At 43.5% G+C, this 12,326-nt stretch overlaps 1 protein-coding gene across 5 annotated transcripts in view; it reads left to right on the top strand.

The window, feature by feature from the left end:
- bltp1 (bridge-like lipid transfer protein family member 1) overlaps positions 1 to 12,326 on the top strand; it is a 77,176-nt gene that overhangs the window by 57,244 nt on the left and 7,606 nt on the right. For all 5 annotated transcript variants that reach the window (XM_087832709.1, XM_087832714.1, XM_087832713.1 and 2 more), the window contains 15 exons: positions 950 to 1,212; positions 1,359 to 1,574; positions 1,781 to 1,961; positions 2,051 to 2,240; positions 2,597 to 2,758; positions 2,839 to 2,978; positions 3,163 to 3,358; positions 3,786 to 3,986; positions 4,136 to 4,312; positions 6,669 to 6,806; positions 7,265 to 7,510; positions 7,619 to 7,772; positions 9,477 to 9,634; positions 11,348 to 11,537; positions 12,050 to 12,267. In XM_087832709.1, coding sequence (XP_087688835.1) covers positions 950 to 1,212; positions 1,359 to 1,574; positions 1,781 to 1,961; positions 2,051 to 2,240; positions 2,597 to 2,758; positions 2,839 to 2,978; positions 3,163 to 3,358; positions 3,786 to 3,986; positions 4,136 to 4,312; positions 6,669 to 6,806; positions 7,265 to 7,510; positions 7,619 to 7,772; positions 9,477 to 9,634; positions 11,348 to 11,537; positions 12,050 to 12,267 — 2,830 coding nt within the window. The remainder of the gene's footprint in view (positions 1 to 949; positions 1,213 to 1,358; positions 1,575 to 1,780; positions 1,962 to 2,050; positions 2,241 to 2,596; positions 2,759 to 2,838; positions 2,979 to 3,162; positions 3,359 to 3,785; positions 3,987 to 4,135; positions 4,313 to 6,668; positions 6,807 to 7,264; positions 7,511 to 7,618; positions 7,773 to 9,476; positions 9,635 to 11,347; positions 11,538 to 12,049; positions 12,268 to 12,326) is intronic.

Genomic DNA, 12,326 nt, shown 5'->3' with positions numbered 1-12,326 from the left:
TCCATCATAAAAGATGATTTTTTAAAAAATCATTTATTTTTACTTAATGTTAACAAAACCAAGAGACTGAAGTCTTATAAAGAAATGGTGACCTTACTATGTAGTTGCCAAGCAACCTGTAGCCACTTAAAATACTCGTCAATAGCATAATCAAAATTCCTTTGATGACATGAGTTATTTAATCTCTCAAAGGAGCTTTCGTTGGGTTTATTTGCTCAGCACTGTAACTGAATGGTGATGAATCTGTTGTGCAGTTGTGTTATCTTTCTCTTTTTTTTTAATAAAATCATTAACGATGACATTTCTAACAATAATCCTGATATTAATTTAAAAAATAATAATAATCTCTAACTCTTTGATGAAAGAACAAGACTTGCTCAATAAATCAATACCACATTTATATAAAACTCTATATGGTCCTATAAGGAGTATTTGTGTCGCAGATGGATTATTTCTAATTTAACTGATGCTCAGCCTCCGTCAGTGTGTTTGGGATCTGTTGACACTACACAAATGGGCTTTTTCTCTGGCTGTCATAAGGACACTTCTACACTTTCTTGGGCATTTTTCTGTTGTCACCATCTCGAGACGGGGTATGTCATCTTCTCATCCTCATCTTCTTCCTTTGTTTCAAGCTGTCATTCCTCTTCACAGAAAGTGCATGACCTCTGAGCTCCTCGGTGAACAGTTGCAGGCAGTAGTTTTCTGCCTCTGGACGTGCAGAAGTAAAAGATTAAATGATTTGAGCAGTAAACACAAATTTCAGAACTGATCAGTTAAACTAATTAATAAGGTCCAGTCTACAGAACACTACTTCCTTTTTTGGGTGGATTTCTGCTGAAGACATCAGCTCTCAGATTCCCTGGATCGATGTCTCCACGTAGGAACAAATTTAGACAGACATTAAACCATTTCCTGTGTGAGTTTGACCTTTTGTCCTTTTCTAAAGTTCCCTGAGGAGTCAGAGGGGGACCTGTCAACAGTCTCCATTGACGATTCATCCCATCCTCATCACCTCCACCTCCATCCTCTATCTGTTGTTGATGGTCATCACTCAGTTTTCAGTGCCCCCGCCACCCCTGCTGTCTTCTCACCCACACTTCCCTTCCAGCATGACGACATAAGGCGCGATGACCTGTCCTCTTCCTCCTCGGAAGACTCGGACAAGGACGACTTCGAGCATGACAGACAGCAGAGCTATCGAAGGCCTGTGTGAGTTTATTGCGTTTGTCAGTGCAGGCGTACTTGTTATGACAGTTAGGAAAAGAAAGCGCCATTAATTTCTTTTTTGTCTAAAAAAAGAAAAGCTTTTCAATTTTCAGCATTCACTAAACGGTGCTGTCCTCCCTGATTCTCAGCCAAACGTCTCAGAGAAAGTCCTCGGGCTTTTCTGCTGTGAGTCAGTTGTTCAGTGAGCGCTGGCCAGGCACTCCTGCCAACCGCAGCTTCAGTGGCCCGACGACGGAAAGAAACATCGACTTCGAGCTCGACGTCCGCGTGGAAATCGACAGCGGGAAGTGCGTCCTTCACCCTACTACTCAACAGCCCGAGCACGAGGACGTTTCTTTGAGGAGGTGCAGTAAAAAGTTCATTTCTCAATCTGGGAAATACAAACTCCTATTTAAAGTTGGTCTCACATTTCCTCCCAAATGTCGTATTAAGCGTAGATTAAATCAGACTCTATATTAGCAGAAGTGCCTGAGCAGCTGTGATGGTTTATCCTCACTGGACAGAAGAAATGAGACATTCTATATTCAGTTAAGTCATTTGGGTTTTATAGGAGCTGTGAGCGCAGCCTCCGAAACCTCGACCAAGAATCTCCTCCCAAGAAGAAGAAGCTCCAGCCCAACTACCCCTCATCCAGCCATCTCCTAGCTGGAAAGAAGTGTCCCTCCACTCTGCCGACCAAATCCAATGACTTGGAAACTACAGTTTTCTACATTCCAGGAGTGGACGTTAAGGTCAGCTTCTCCTACATCATCCAAACTGCCAAGGTTTTTTATTTTTTTGTGCTTTAAATAATTATTTTTTCCTTTATTTTTCCCTGCAGTTGCACTACAACTCCAAGACCCTGAAGACTGAGTCCCCCAACGCCTCGCGTGGATCCTCTCTCCCCCGCACTCTCTCTAAAGAGTCGAAGCTGTATGGTATGAAAGATAGCGGCCCTCCAAATCCTCCCAATGCTGTCCAAAGCAAGACTAACTCGCTCCTACCTCCCCCGCCCCCACCTATTCCATCAGGTACTGAGCATTCCCTCATTTAATTGCATGCCCTTCTACCATCCGTAATCGCCGACACTCGAGTGCCACGCCTCTCCGATCTGATGATTTAAATCTACATGTGGACCGTCCAAATCAAATGCATGCGATTCCATCCCTTTTTTTTTTTTTTTTTATTAAAGGCATGAATCTAGAGGGCACCCTTTGATCAAACGGGCTCATGCATATTGATGCGCCCCACAGAGGGAGAGACTCGAGAAGACAGTTTAAAAGAACCTCTGTTAATATGATTCCAGTTTATTTGAAGTTCAAGAAACAAACTTCTGAAAGTGCTGTTAGAGTGTGGAGATGACTTTAACTTTCATGTGTCTTTGCAGCTAAAGGTAAGAGCAGTGGGGGGGTAAAGACGGCCAAGCTGTATGCCTGGGTGGCCCTCCAGACCCTGCCAGAGGAGATGGTGATCAGCCCCTGTCTGCTGGACTTTCTGGAAAAAGCACTTGAGACAATTCCTATCACTCCAGTGGACAGAAACTACACAGGTGTGTTTTTAAAACCAGTCCTTTGGGACCGTGTGTGTCTTGATATTCATAGTAAACTTCTTCTGATGTCTTTCCATCAGCTGTGGCATCCCAGGAGGAAGACATGGGTCAGTTTGATACAGTGGAACAGCTCGAGGAATCGACCACCTCCCTGGTTTCCTCTTCAACGTCGGCATACTCCTCCTTCCCCGTGGATGTGGTTGTCTACGTCAGAGTCCAGGTACTGATGAGCTGCAATTTCTTCAGAGCTGCTTTGGAATTTAAGTAGACTGTTTATATAAATAATAATTAATGTGTTATATGTAAGAAAAAACTAAAAGCACAAGGAAAGTATTATGACAAATAACAATTACAAGTCATAAATTTACACTAAAATGAGAATTTTTATTGTCTTCTGTTTCCAGCCCTCTCAGATCCGCTTCAGCTGCCTGCCAATGTCCAGGGTGGAGTGTATGCTCAAACTGCCCTCGTTAGACCTGGTCTTCTCCTCTAACCGTGGAGAACTGGAGACCCCGACAGGAGCCCATGTGACAGACGGGTCACACCAGCCCTCCTCGACTCCACCCGGGCAGCATATCCCCAAACCACCTCCCAGCAAAGGTATCTAGAGCATGACTTCCCCGTTTATTTTGGCAGAATAATGGCGCTCTAATGTGTGCAGAGCTACGTGAACGAAACAGTCTTTTAAAGTCTTTCGCACACCGTGAGAATATCTATTAGCTGCCACTCCGTGGCATGTCTGAGCCCTGTGTGAGTTAATGTTGCTCGCAGCATGTTCTCCTGCATTCATTACTCTTCTCTCCAGTCTGTCTTTATGCCAGATGATGCATGTTAAGATGCATCTCAGGTCTTGGAAATCTGTGAGTCACTAAATGCACAGGTTGGATAGCTGGTAGCTCACTCCTTTCCATCCTGAAATTGTGTTAGTGCTAATGCATTATAGGATGTTAGACTTATATATAAGTGTATAGTGCTGTTAATGAGAGTGTGACTGGATGATTTTTTTGTCTCTCCTTCCCCCTTCCAGCATCTCCGTTGTTGGGGAGCCCTCTGGGCAGAAGCCGTCACAGCAGCAGCCAGTCCGACCTCACCGGGCCCCCGAGTAACTCCTCGGGCCTCAGCTTTACAGCCTGCATGTCTGACTTCTCCCTCTACGTCTTCCACCCCTACGGCGCCGGAAAGCAGAAATCTGCAGTCACGGGGTTGCCTCCGGGCCAAGGGCCGTTAGGTATGCTAAACATTTGTGTTATTCTCATCTGTTAAAGATACAGGACTGCATTTCATCCACTAATAAATGCACATCTTGTAGATAGGATTGATGTAAAACAATTACATGCCAGCTGATCCCATCACCCATATCTCCTCCCCCTCCTGAAGGTACCGTGGATGAGGAGTCGACTTCAGTGACAGGAAGGAAAGACTCTCTGAGCATCAACCTGGAGTTTGTGAAGGTCAGCTTATCGAGGATGAGGCGAACAGGAGGCCCCACTTTCATCGAGAGCTTTATTCCTCCTAAAGGGGGTAAAATGGACACCACCCTCATCAACATCTCAGGTACACAGTCGTCTCCAGAGAAAAACACCTGTCCATTAGACAGATAATAACAATATTGGGAAGTTGACACAATTCCTGCAAAAGTTGAGGTGTATTTATCAAAGATATGCTTTCTGTTATGCAGCACAAAGTTATACAAAGTAAGAAGTTGTCAGTTTATTCTTGGGTTTATAGAAGAGTTTGCAACAGCAAAGGAAGGTTTGTCAAAGTGCAATGTTCAGGGGGGGCGGAAACTTGTTTGTTGGATTTTAAGGCAGAATTATCAAAAGCTGATTTGACTTGTGATTATTTTCAGCATTTTTATGTTCTCATGACTGCCCGCACAAATACACTGAGCCATTTTAAGGTGGCTGCTGAGTCGTGAGGCCTGCTTCTTGAAGGACTTTGCTCCAGCATGGTGCTGTGTTGATTCTGCTTTGATACTGAACCACGCAGAGCTTTGAAGATCCATATCTTCATGTTGTATCTGTCGTCTGCTAACGTGGGGGGACTGTCAAATATACTGTATGTTGAACTACTGGAAGTGAACACTGCTAAAGCCGAGGTTTGTGCTGTTGTCAGTCCTTTAGCTTAGTTATGGTGTATATATAGAGCTGGTTCTGCTGTGTGTTTAAAAACGATTCACTCTTTGCACTCTGCTTTTCATCAGTGCTTCTTCTTTTTTTGTTACTTTTTAAGCCCCGATTTTCAGCCCGTCACCTTTTCTTCTACGTCACAGTGTTGGCTTGTTTGAGGATGATGCACAAGCGCGTCAGTGTTGCTAATCCGCTGGTTAAAATTCCCACAATCCTTCTCTGTGCACAGGGAGAGTGGTAGGGAAATGAACACTGACGCGGATCATAAATCAGCTTTTAAGTGCATCACTTAAATTGCTTTTAAGGTAAAACATCAATCATGCAGTTGGGGGTGACATTTGGTAAGCAGCTTCAGTTTTTTAGAAGGGTTAACTAAACCGAAATTAAATTCTAAAAATAGACGTAAGGCAAAGAATTGTAGTTAACTGGAATAAATCCGGTTGCATGTGTCAGCACGCACAGCCTGAGGAGTCCTGGGCAGATGTGCTTAACAAGACTGGGACTCTGTGTTTTTGTTGACCATCCTTTCTGTGAACTGTCTCAAAGTTTGTCCCAGCTCAGCAGGAACTTTCGCAATGTTGTGTTTTTTTGGAACTCCTGCATAGTGCTAAATATTTCATGTTCACTGAAAGTGGGAATCAAGAAGCGTGCCCCTTTCTTTCTCTCTGTAAAGCAGAAATACAGCCAGAGTAAATAAAGTGGAAGTGACATACAACAGATGCGAACCCTTTCAGAGAAACATCTTTAAGGGATATGAGTTGAGTACTCAATCATATCAGCAGCACCGTGGGAATGTACTCCAGCACAGAAGCAGGCTGTTGTGACCCCAGCTCATCGGGGGGTAACGGCAGTAACACAAACAACCAGATGGAAACGGCTGAAGGCAAAAATGTTATCTTTTTATGAAAGTGATGAATACAAACAGTGAAGCCAAGCAAAGCACAAAGTAACAAAAGAAGTAGTGAAAGAGCCATGGGCAAACGGTGCTCGTCAGAACAAAGAAATAAACGGCTCCCAACTTGAATTCCATTAAAAATTTACCAACTGATTAAAAAGAAAATTGGAAAAATAGCGAAAGAGCTTTACGCTATTAAACAGCCAGATTAAACCCAAACAGTTGGAACAAGCGACCTTAAAACCCGAGTGTCACTTTACAATAAAGTTATTCAACAAACCCTGTCCGGTCTCCAGTGCACAACCTTTGCAACACGCAGCTGCAGGCATGCACGATAAGGTGTCGGCAAACTAGTACGGAGAAAATGAGCGTCTGGATGCACAAACCGCTGACAAGCAAGTTAATAAAAAGAGAGACAATGACGATCTGCTCATACCAAATCAGCCTCCCTGACTGACAGATCACAGCCACTTTTCAGAGCAGGTGTTGGAAGGGCTGGTGCACAGGCCTGGGCACCAGTCCAGTCATTCAGAGGCGGGCCAGAAGCAGCAGAAAGGCAGGATGTATGGTGAGTGTAGGCACCGATCCTGGAGAGCCCGCGCGTTCAAAAAGAAACACTCCAAAATGGTTAGCCACACTGTAAAAAGAGAGTGGGAACATCAAGAGCTCTAACGCAGGGTTTGAAATAGGCATCTCACAGCGAGTGCTTGAGCTGCTGAATGGGACGTTTTACAAGCACATAAATGAGACTGAAGAATACGTCTTTCCAATCTGTGAGAGTAAGTGCATACTTTTCCCCCTGTAGCTTTTAGAACTGCGGCCTTATCCTGTGCAATCTTATAAAGAAGTCTTTCACATGCTCACTAATGCGATATTCTTCCGTCAGCTGTGTGCGACATCGGCTCGGCTTCCTTCAAGTACGACATGAGAAGACTGAGCGAGATCCTGGCCTTCCCGAGAGCCTGGTATCGTCGAAGTATCGCCAGACGCCTCTTCCTGGGCGACCAAACCATCAACCTCCCACGTGAGTGCTCAGCGGCTGCACTCGGGTGTCGTTTACGTTGCCGGCTTTTAAGTTGTTGTAGATTTTCAGCTTTTATGTGGCATCTGACGCAGGAAACAGCGAGCTTTTCCAGGCTTCTGTCAGTGCTGATCTTTATTTGAAATGATCATAGTGTAACTGATGTGCTTTTACTAAAGCCAGATATTGTTGGCTTCTATATAAATCTCTGCACGGCCTTTCAGATGGGTTTCTAAAAACAAAATCTTTAACTTGGTGCAGAAATGAGTGAACATTTCTCCCCAGAAATTCTAATATGAGCACCAAAATCCACCTGCTAACCTCTGTGCATTTAGCCTTTTTTCATTTTTCATATCCTGTCTCACTGGCAGTCCTTTAGCAAACATTTCCTGCAGTCACTTTACGTTGACATTTACAAGGGTGTCCTTTACTTACTTCTTCGAACCTTTACTTCGCTCCAGCTTCCGGCCCCGCCACTCCTGACTCAGCTGAAAACGTCACCCATCACCTGTCCCCCGAGTCCAGCCGGAAAGCTTACTGGAGGACGTGGGACGGCAGCACCGGGACGCAGCATGTGCCCCAGTCCCCCAACGTCTTTTCGGAGCACTCCACCGGAAGCAACATGTCCCCAGGCAGCCTGGGGCACCTCAAGTCCCCTGCACCTGGTCGCACCAGGAGCGTCTCTGACTCCTCCGCTCCGAGGAGAGGTAACGGGGAACATTAAATGCCTTTTGTTACCTGAGCACGAATCTTCACACACACCCAAAAATCCAGATAAGGAAGAAAAAATTCCTATTTTTTTCATTGTTTTTTAGATTCAGTCACAAAAACATCGACTCCTTCATTTGGTAAAAATGGGAAGGCAGCAGGTCAGCAGGGGTCGCCGTGGGAGACGCTGGTGGTGTTCGCCATCAACCTAAAGCTGCTCACCGTCCAAATGAACATGAGCAACGTGATGGGAAACAATACGTAAGTGCACCCACCGCTGTGCAAACACGTGCTAATAATTAGGATTTAATGGTTACTCTGGTAACTCAAACACAGAAGCGATTTAAAATTATTGACTATGTTTCATTTATCTTAGCCACACTTGTCTAGTTTCGCAAATCATGAAAAGAAAACATTAAAATCAAAAGAACATAAAAGAAACTTTAGGAAAACAAACACAAAATATCATTAAAAATGAATTAGCAGGGGGATTATCCACTAAAGGAAAAAAACACTAATTAAATGGATGAGAGATAAAAATCTTTCATCTGAAAGTGTCTCGTGATTTTCAATCAAAGTATATTTTTTGGCTGCCCCACTTTAACGCTTGTTGATGGCTACAACAGACTCTCGTCTCACAACGAGAATCGATTGCCAACAACATACGAGTGCCTCAGAAAAGCCAGGCGTTTTCACAGCCACACATCAGACAAAATCAGGCCTGTTTACAACTACAAGAGTCTGTATTTTCTTAAGTATCCCACCAGATGATGCAATCATTGAAACCAGCCTTAAACTTAAAGTTTCTTTCAATATAATCCTTAGTTATCTTATACCCAGCCCTGTTGCAGTCCCTCAGTTCATATGTGGTTTGAAACCAGCTGATTTAGTTCCCTCCTCAGAGCCTGAGATGTCCACATTATATTATCCTTTCCTGTTATGGTATCATTAAGATCCAAGAGGAGAAAAGCTGTTGGAAGCTCTCTTATAGATTGGTTTGAATCCTTAAGTTTTTTGCTCGCATGCTGATCTAATTGTAGCAATTTTTGCTAGTGTAACATATATCGAGTCACTTTAAAAGCTATAATGACTTAAGTGAAAGATTCCACGCTTGAACAGTAAATTACTGACTGGAAAACACTCTTCATTATGCATTGTAGCTCTAAAAGTAAAACTAAAGTTATAAATTTAAGAACGTTACTGTTTAAATAAAACATAGCCGACATTGTTTATTTACCTTTTTACTGCAGTAAACAGCTGTTAAACTGGTGTACAGATGCCTCTGGGGTGATTCTCCTCACTTCTTATCATCCACTCTTATGGGTTTAACTCTACTGCACTGCTGGATTTTACCGTTCACCACAATATGGTGTCAGTACACCCCTGATCTCTACGGTTGAGGCTGAAGTGCAGAAAATGATGCTGAAGCAGTGGCAAACACAGCACCCTCATAACTAAGGCTGTACTGTTTTATGAGCTCTGTGTCTCCATAAAGTTAAAAAAAATAACCCTCTTCCACAGTGGAAGTGTGTGGGCTCCACAAACAACACACACCTTCTGCTTCTTTCTCACCAAGGCAAGACAGTACACTTCTCCAGCTCTAATTAAATCATTTATGAGCTCAGGATATTCTTCCTTCATAAAAACTTTTATGCAAGGGGTGCAGCCTGGATTTGAAGCGAGAATTGTATTGTCAAAATAGCTGCACTTGGATATAAGCAAAAAGGCAATAACACATCAAACTGATGAAGGTGAAACGCACAACGACACGTTAGAAAACACAGTTGACATGTTGACTTGTGAAAATGGGTTTAGCGCTCAGAACTGGCTGTTCGTTTCTTCCTCTGTTACCTGTGTTTATTCCTTGGAAACTTCTTGTGATGAGTCATTTATGTTTCATACAGAAGCCTTCTACATTATTCAGCAGCATTTCAGGAGCGCTCACAGTTGTGTTTGTCCCTGCAGCTGGACGACCAGCGGGCTGAAAAGTCAGGGCCGACTTTCTGTCGGAAGCAACCGAGACCGAGAGATCAGCATGTCTGTCGGCCTCGGCCGATCCAAGCTCGACTCCAAGGGCGGGGTGGTGGGTGGCAATATAGACGTGAACACCCTGGAGATGGTCTGTAAGTAAACAAGGCATCAGCTTTTCCGACATCTGGTGTTTTCCTCCAACTCGTTAGCAGCTTTTATTCTAACAGAGTGTAAAGTGTGGATGTGGAGCTGAGCCAAAGTTCAGTGCTAGAGTTCTTAAAACACTGGGAGCAGTAATGTAATATTATGCACATACAAAAATGTTTACTCTGCTAAATAGGCATAAAATGCATTTTATTTAAACATTATATTACATTTAATGTTTAAATAGGCTGATATATAGATAGCTGGGAGCAACTCAGTGCATTTAGGCATGCAGACATAGTGAAGGCAACCTGCTGAAGTTGAACCTGAGCATCAGAATAAGGATAAAAAGGGGATTTAAGTGACTTTGATGGTGGCTGAAGCATGGCTGTTGGTGTCAGACAGCCTGGTGTGAGTATTTCAGAAAAGGCTGATCTGCTGGGATTTTCCTAAACAACTGTGTCTAAAGTTTAGAAAGGCTGGTCTGAAAAGAGATTTCTTTCAAAAGGTCAGAGGAGAATAGTCAGACTGTTTCAAGCTGACAGGAAGGCAACAGTATCTCAAATAAGCTTTGTTAAAAAATCAAAATGTGCAGATGAGCATCTATCCTTAAAGCGCATGGAGTACAGCAGCAGAAGACCACACTGGGTGCGATTTCTTTCCGTTAAGAACGATAAACTGAGACTAAAATTCACTTTTGCACAATAGACGATTGGGAAAATGTTGCCTGGTGTGACCAGTCTCGATTTCTGGGATAAAATCATAAAACGACCATTTTTAAAACAACAGTTGCAGCTGCTGGTGTAATGATGTGCAGGATATTCTGTTGGCACGCCGTGGACCTCTTAATACAGACTAAGCATCATTTCAATGACACATCCTGCCTGCCTGCCCATATTCTGATGGCTATATCCAGCAGAATATTACAAAATGTTATAAAAATGCAGCTCTAACTCGTTCTTTAACTTGACAATAAGTTTGTTGAACTCTAAACTGGAACACCTTTGGGATGTAGAGACTGAAATTATGGATGTAAAGATCATCTAGAGAGGACTCAGTGTTCTCTCTAGATGAACTAAATCTGCCACAGTGTGTGTGAAGCACACATCACCTTCTCGCCTGTTCACCTTCAATAGTTTATAAATAGACACAAAAGCGAATATTTACAGCAAAATGAATCATTTTAACTTTGGTATTTTAGACTAAAAACATAAGAACAAGGTGCTGAGCCATTTTCATCTGAGAGGAGGCTTCACAGTCAGTCTCAGCATGTATTTAAAGACACTGAAGCCACGAAGCTGTGGCTGGATGTGTGTGACTTTATAAAACTATTATTAGACCAAACATATTGACATGTACCATTGTGGTTTGTACCTACCAAAAGCCTAAAGCGCTTTCATGAATGCCATTTGAATATCTTAACACAGGTTAGCTTACCATTTTTAGATGATATGCCTTGTTGGTTGTGGAGCTGTGAATTTAAGCTTTCAGGGCTGTGGAGGAGGGCAATCATGCTCAGACACTACACAAAGCAGCCATGTGTAGTGTGAGTTCTGCTATGTATGGTTGCCCCGTTGCTGTTGTGGTCCAGCAGCAATAAACAGGTAAACTAGAAGAAGAAGAAGTCAGTCCTTACTTACTAGAATCCACTGATTTTGATGTTGAGAGGTGTGGGATTGCTTGTGCGCTCTCATTGGTAACTATTATCGTGCGGTTCACAGCCCACATCTCAGAGCATCCAAACCAGCAGCCCAGCCACAAGATCCAGATTACCATGGGCTCCACAGAGGCGCGAGTGGACTACATGGGCTCCAGCATCCTGATGGGAGTGTTTAGTAATGCTGACCTGCAGCTGCAGGATGAATGGAAGGTCAACCTGTGTACAGTGGACACCAGCCTATCAGAGAAAAGGTGTGGTATGATGTCAGCGTGACTGCACTGTTCGGCACAACACGATCAATACAGCACTTTTAGATGAGTCATGTTTAGTGCCATTTATTCATTTCACTCCTGTGGCCATCAGAGATTAGCCTGCTTCACATCTCTGTACTTTGAAATGCAGATGTTTTCTCTACAAAGAGGTTTGTATTAAGTTTCTGAAGTGTTGAAACACAAAGCTCACTAACCAGAGAGCACAATTTCAAAGCATCGCGGGTTATGAAGAAAAACAGACAATTTGCTGACATTTATTGCCCACGTTTCAGAATGCTCGGCAAGCCGAACAAAATTGTCTGGACTCGAGGGTTTGTGTTTGTATCTAGTTTGAACACAAGAATACACAAATTACACAACATTATGTCGAGAATATATGCCATTTTCTTTCATCTGTGAGCCATTTATGCCTGCTCCCCTTTTCTTTGTTTCTTGTAACAACCTTTTTCACTCATCTGCTCCGTTTCCCTCCCCATCTTTTCTCCTTCCAGTGAGATCTTCATCCACGGAGACCTGCAGTGGGACATTTTCCAGGTGATCATTTCACGGTCCACCACACCAGACCTCATCAAGATCGGCATGAAGCTGCAGGAGTTTTTCACTCAGCAATTCGACACCAGCAAGCGGGCCCTCTCCACCTGGGGCCCTGGCCCCTACCTGCCCCCCAAAACCCCTGTCGTCAACACCGACAAAGGAGCTGCAGAGCTTTGTAAGCATGCCTCGTTCCATACTGCTGGGTGAATGTTGAGCACAGCCTGTAGCATAATA

This window comes from Neolamprologus brichardi, chromosome 19 (assembly GCF_056152115.1).
Source record: "Neolamprologus brichardi isolate AB-2024 chromosome 19, ASM5615211v1, whole genome shotgun sequence".
Lineage (NCBI taxonomy): Eukaryota > Metazoa > Chordata > Actinopteri > Cichliformes > Cichlidae > Neolamprologus > Neolamprologus brichardi.
Note: the sequence above shows the minus strand (reverse complement) of the source record. Positions and strands in the feature narration are given on the sequence as shown.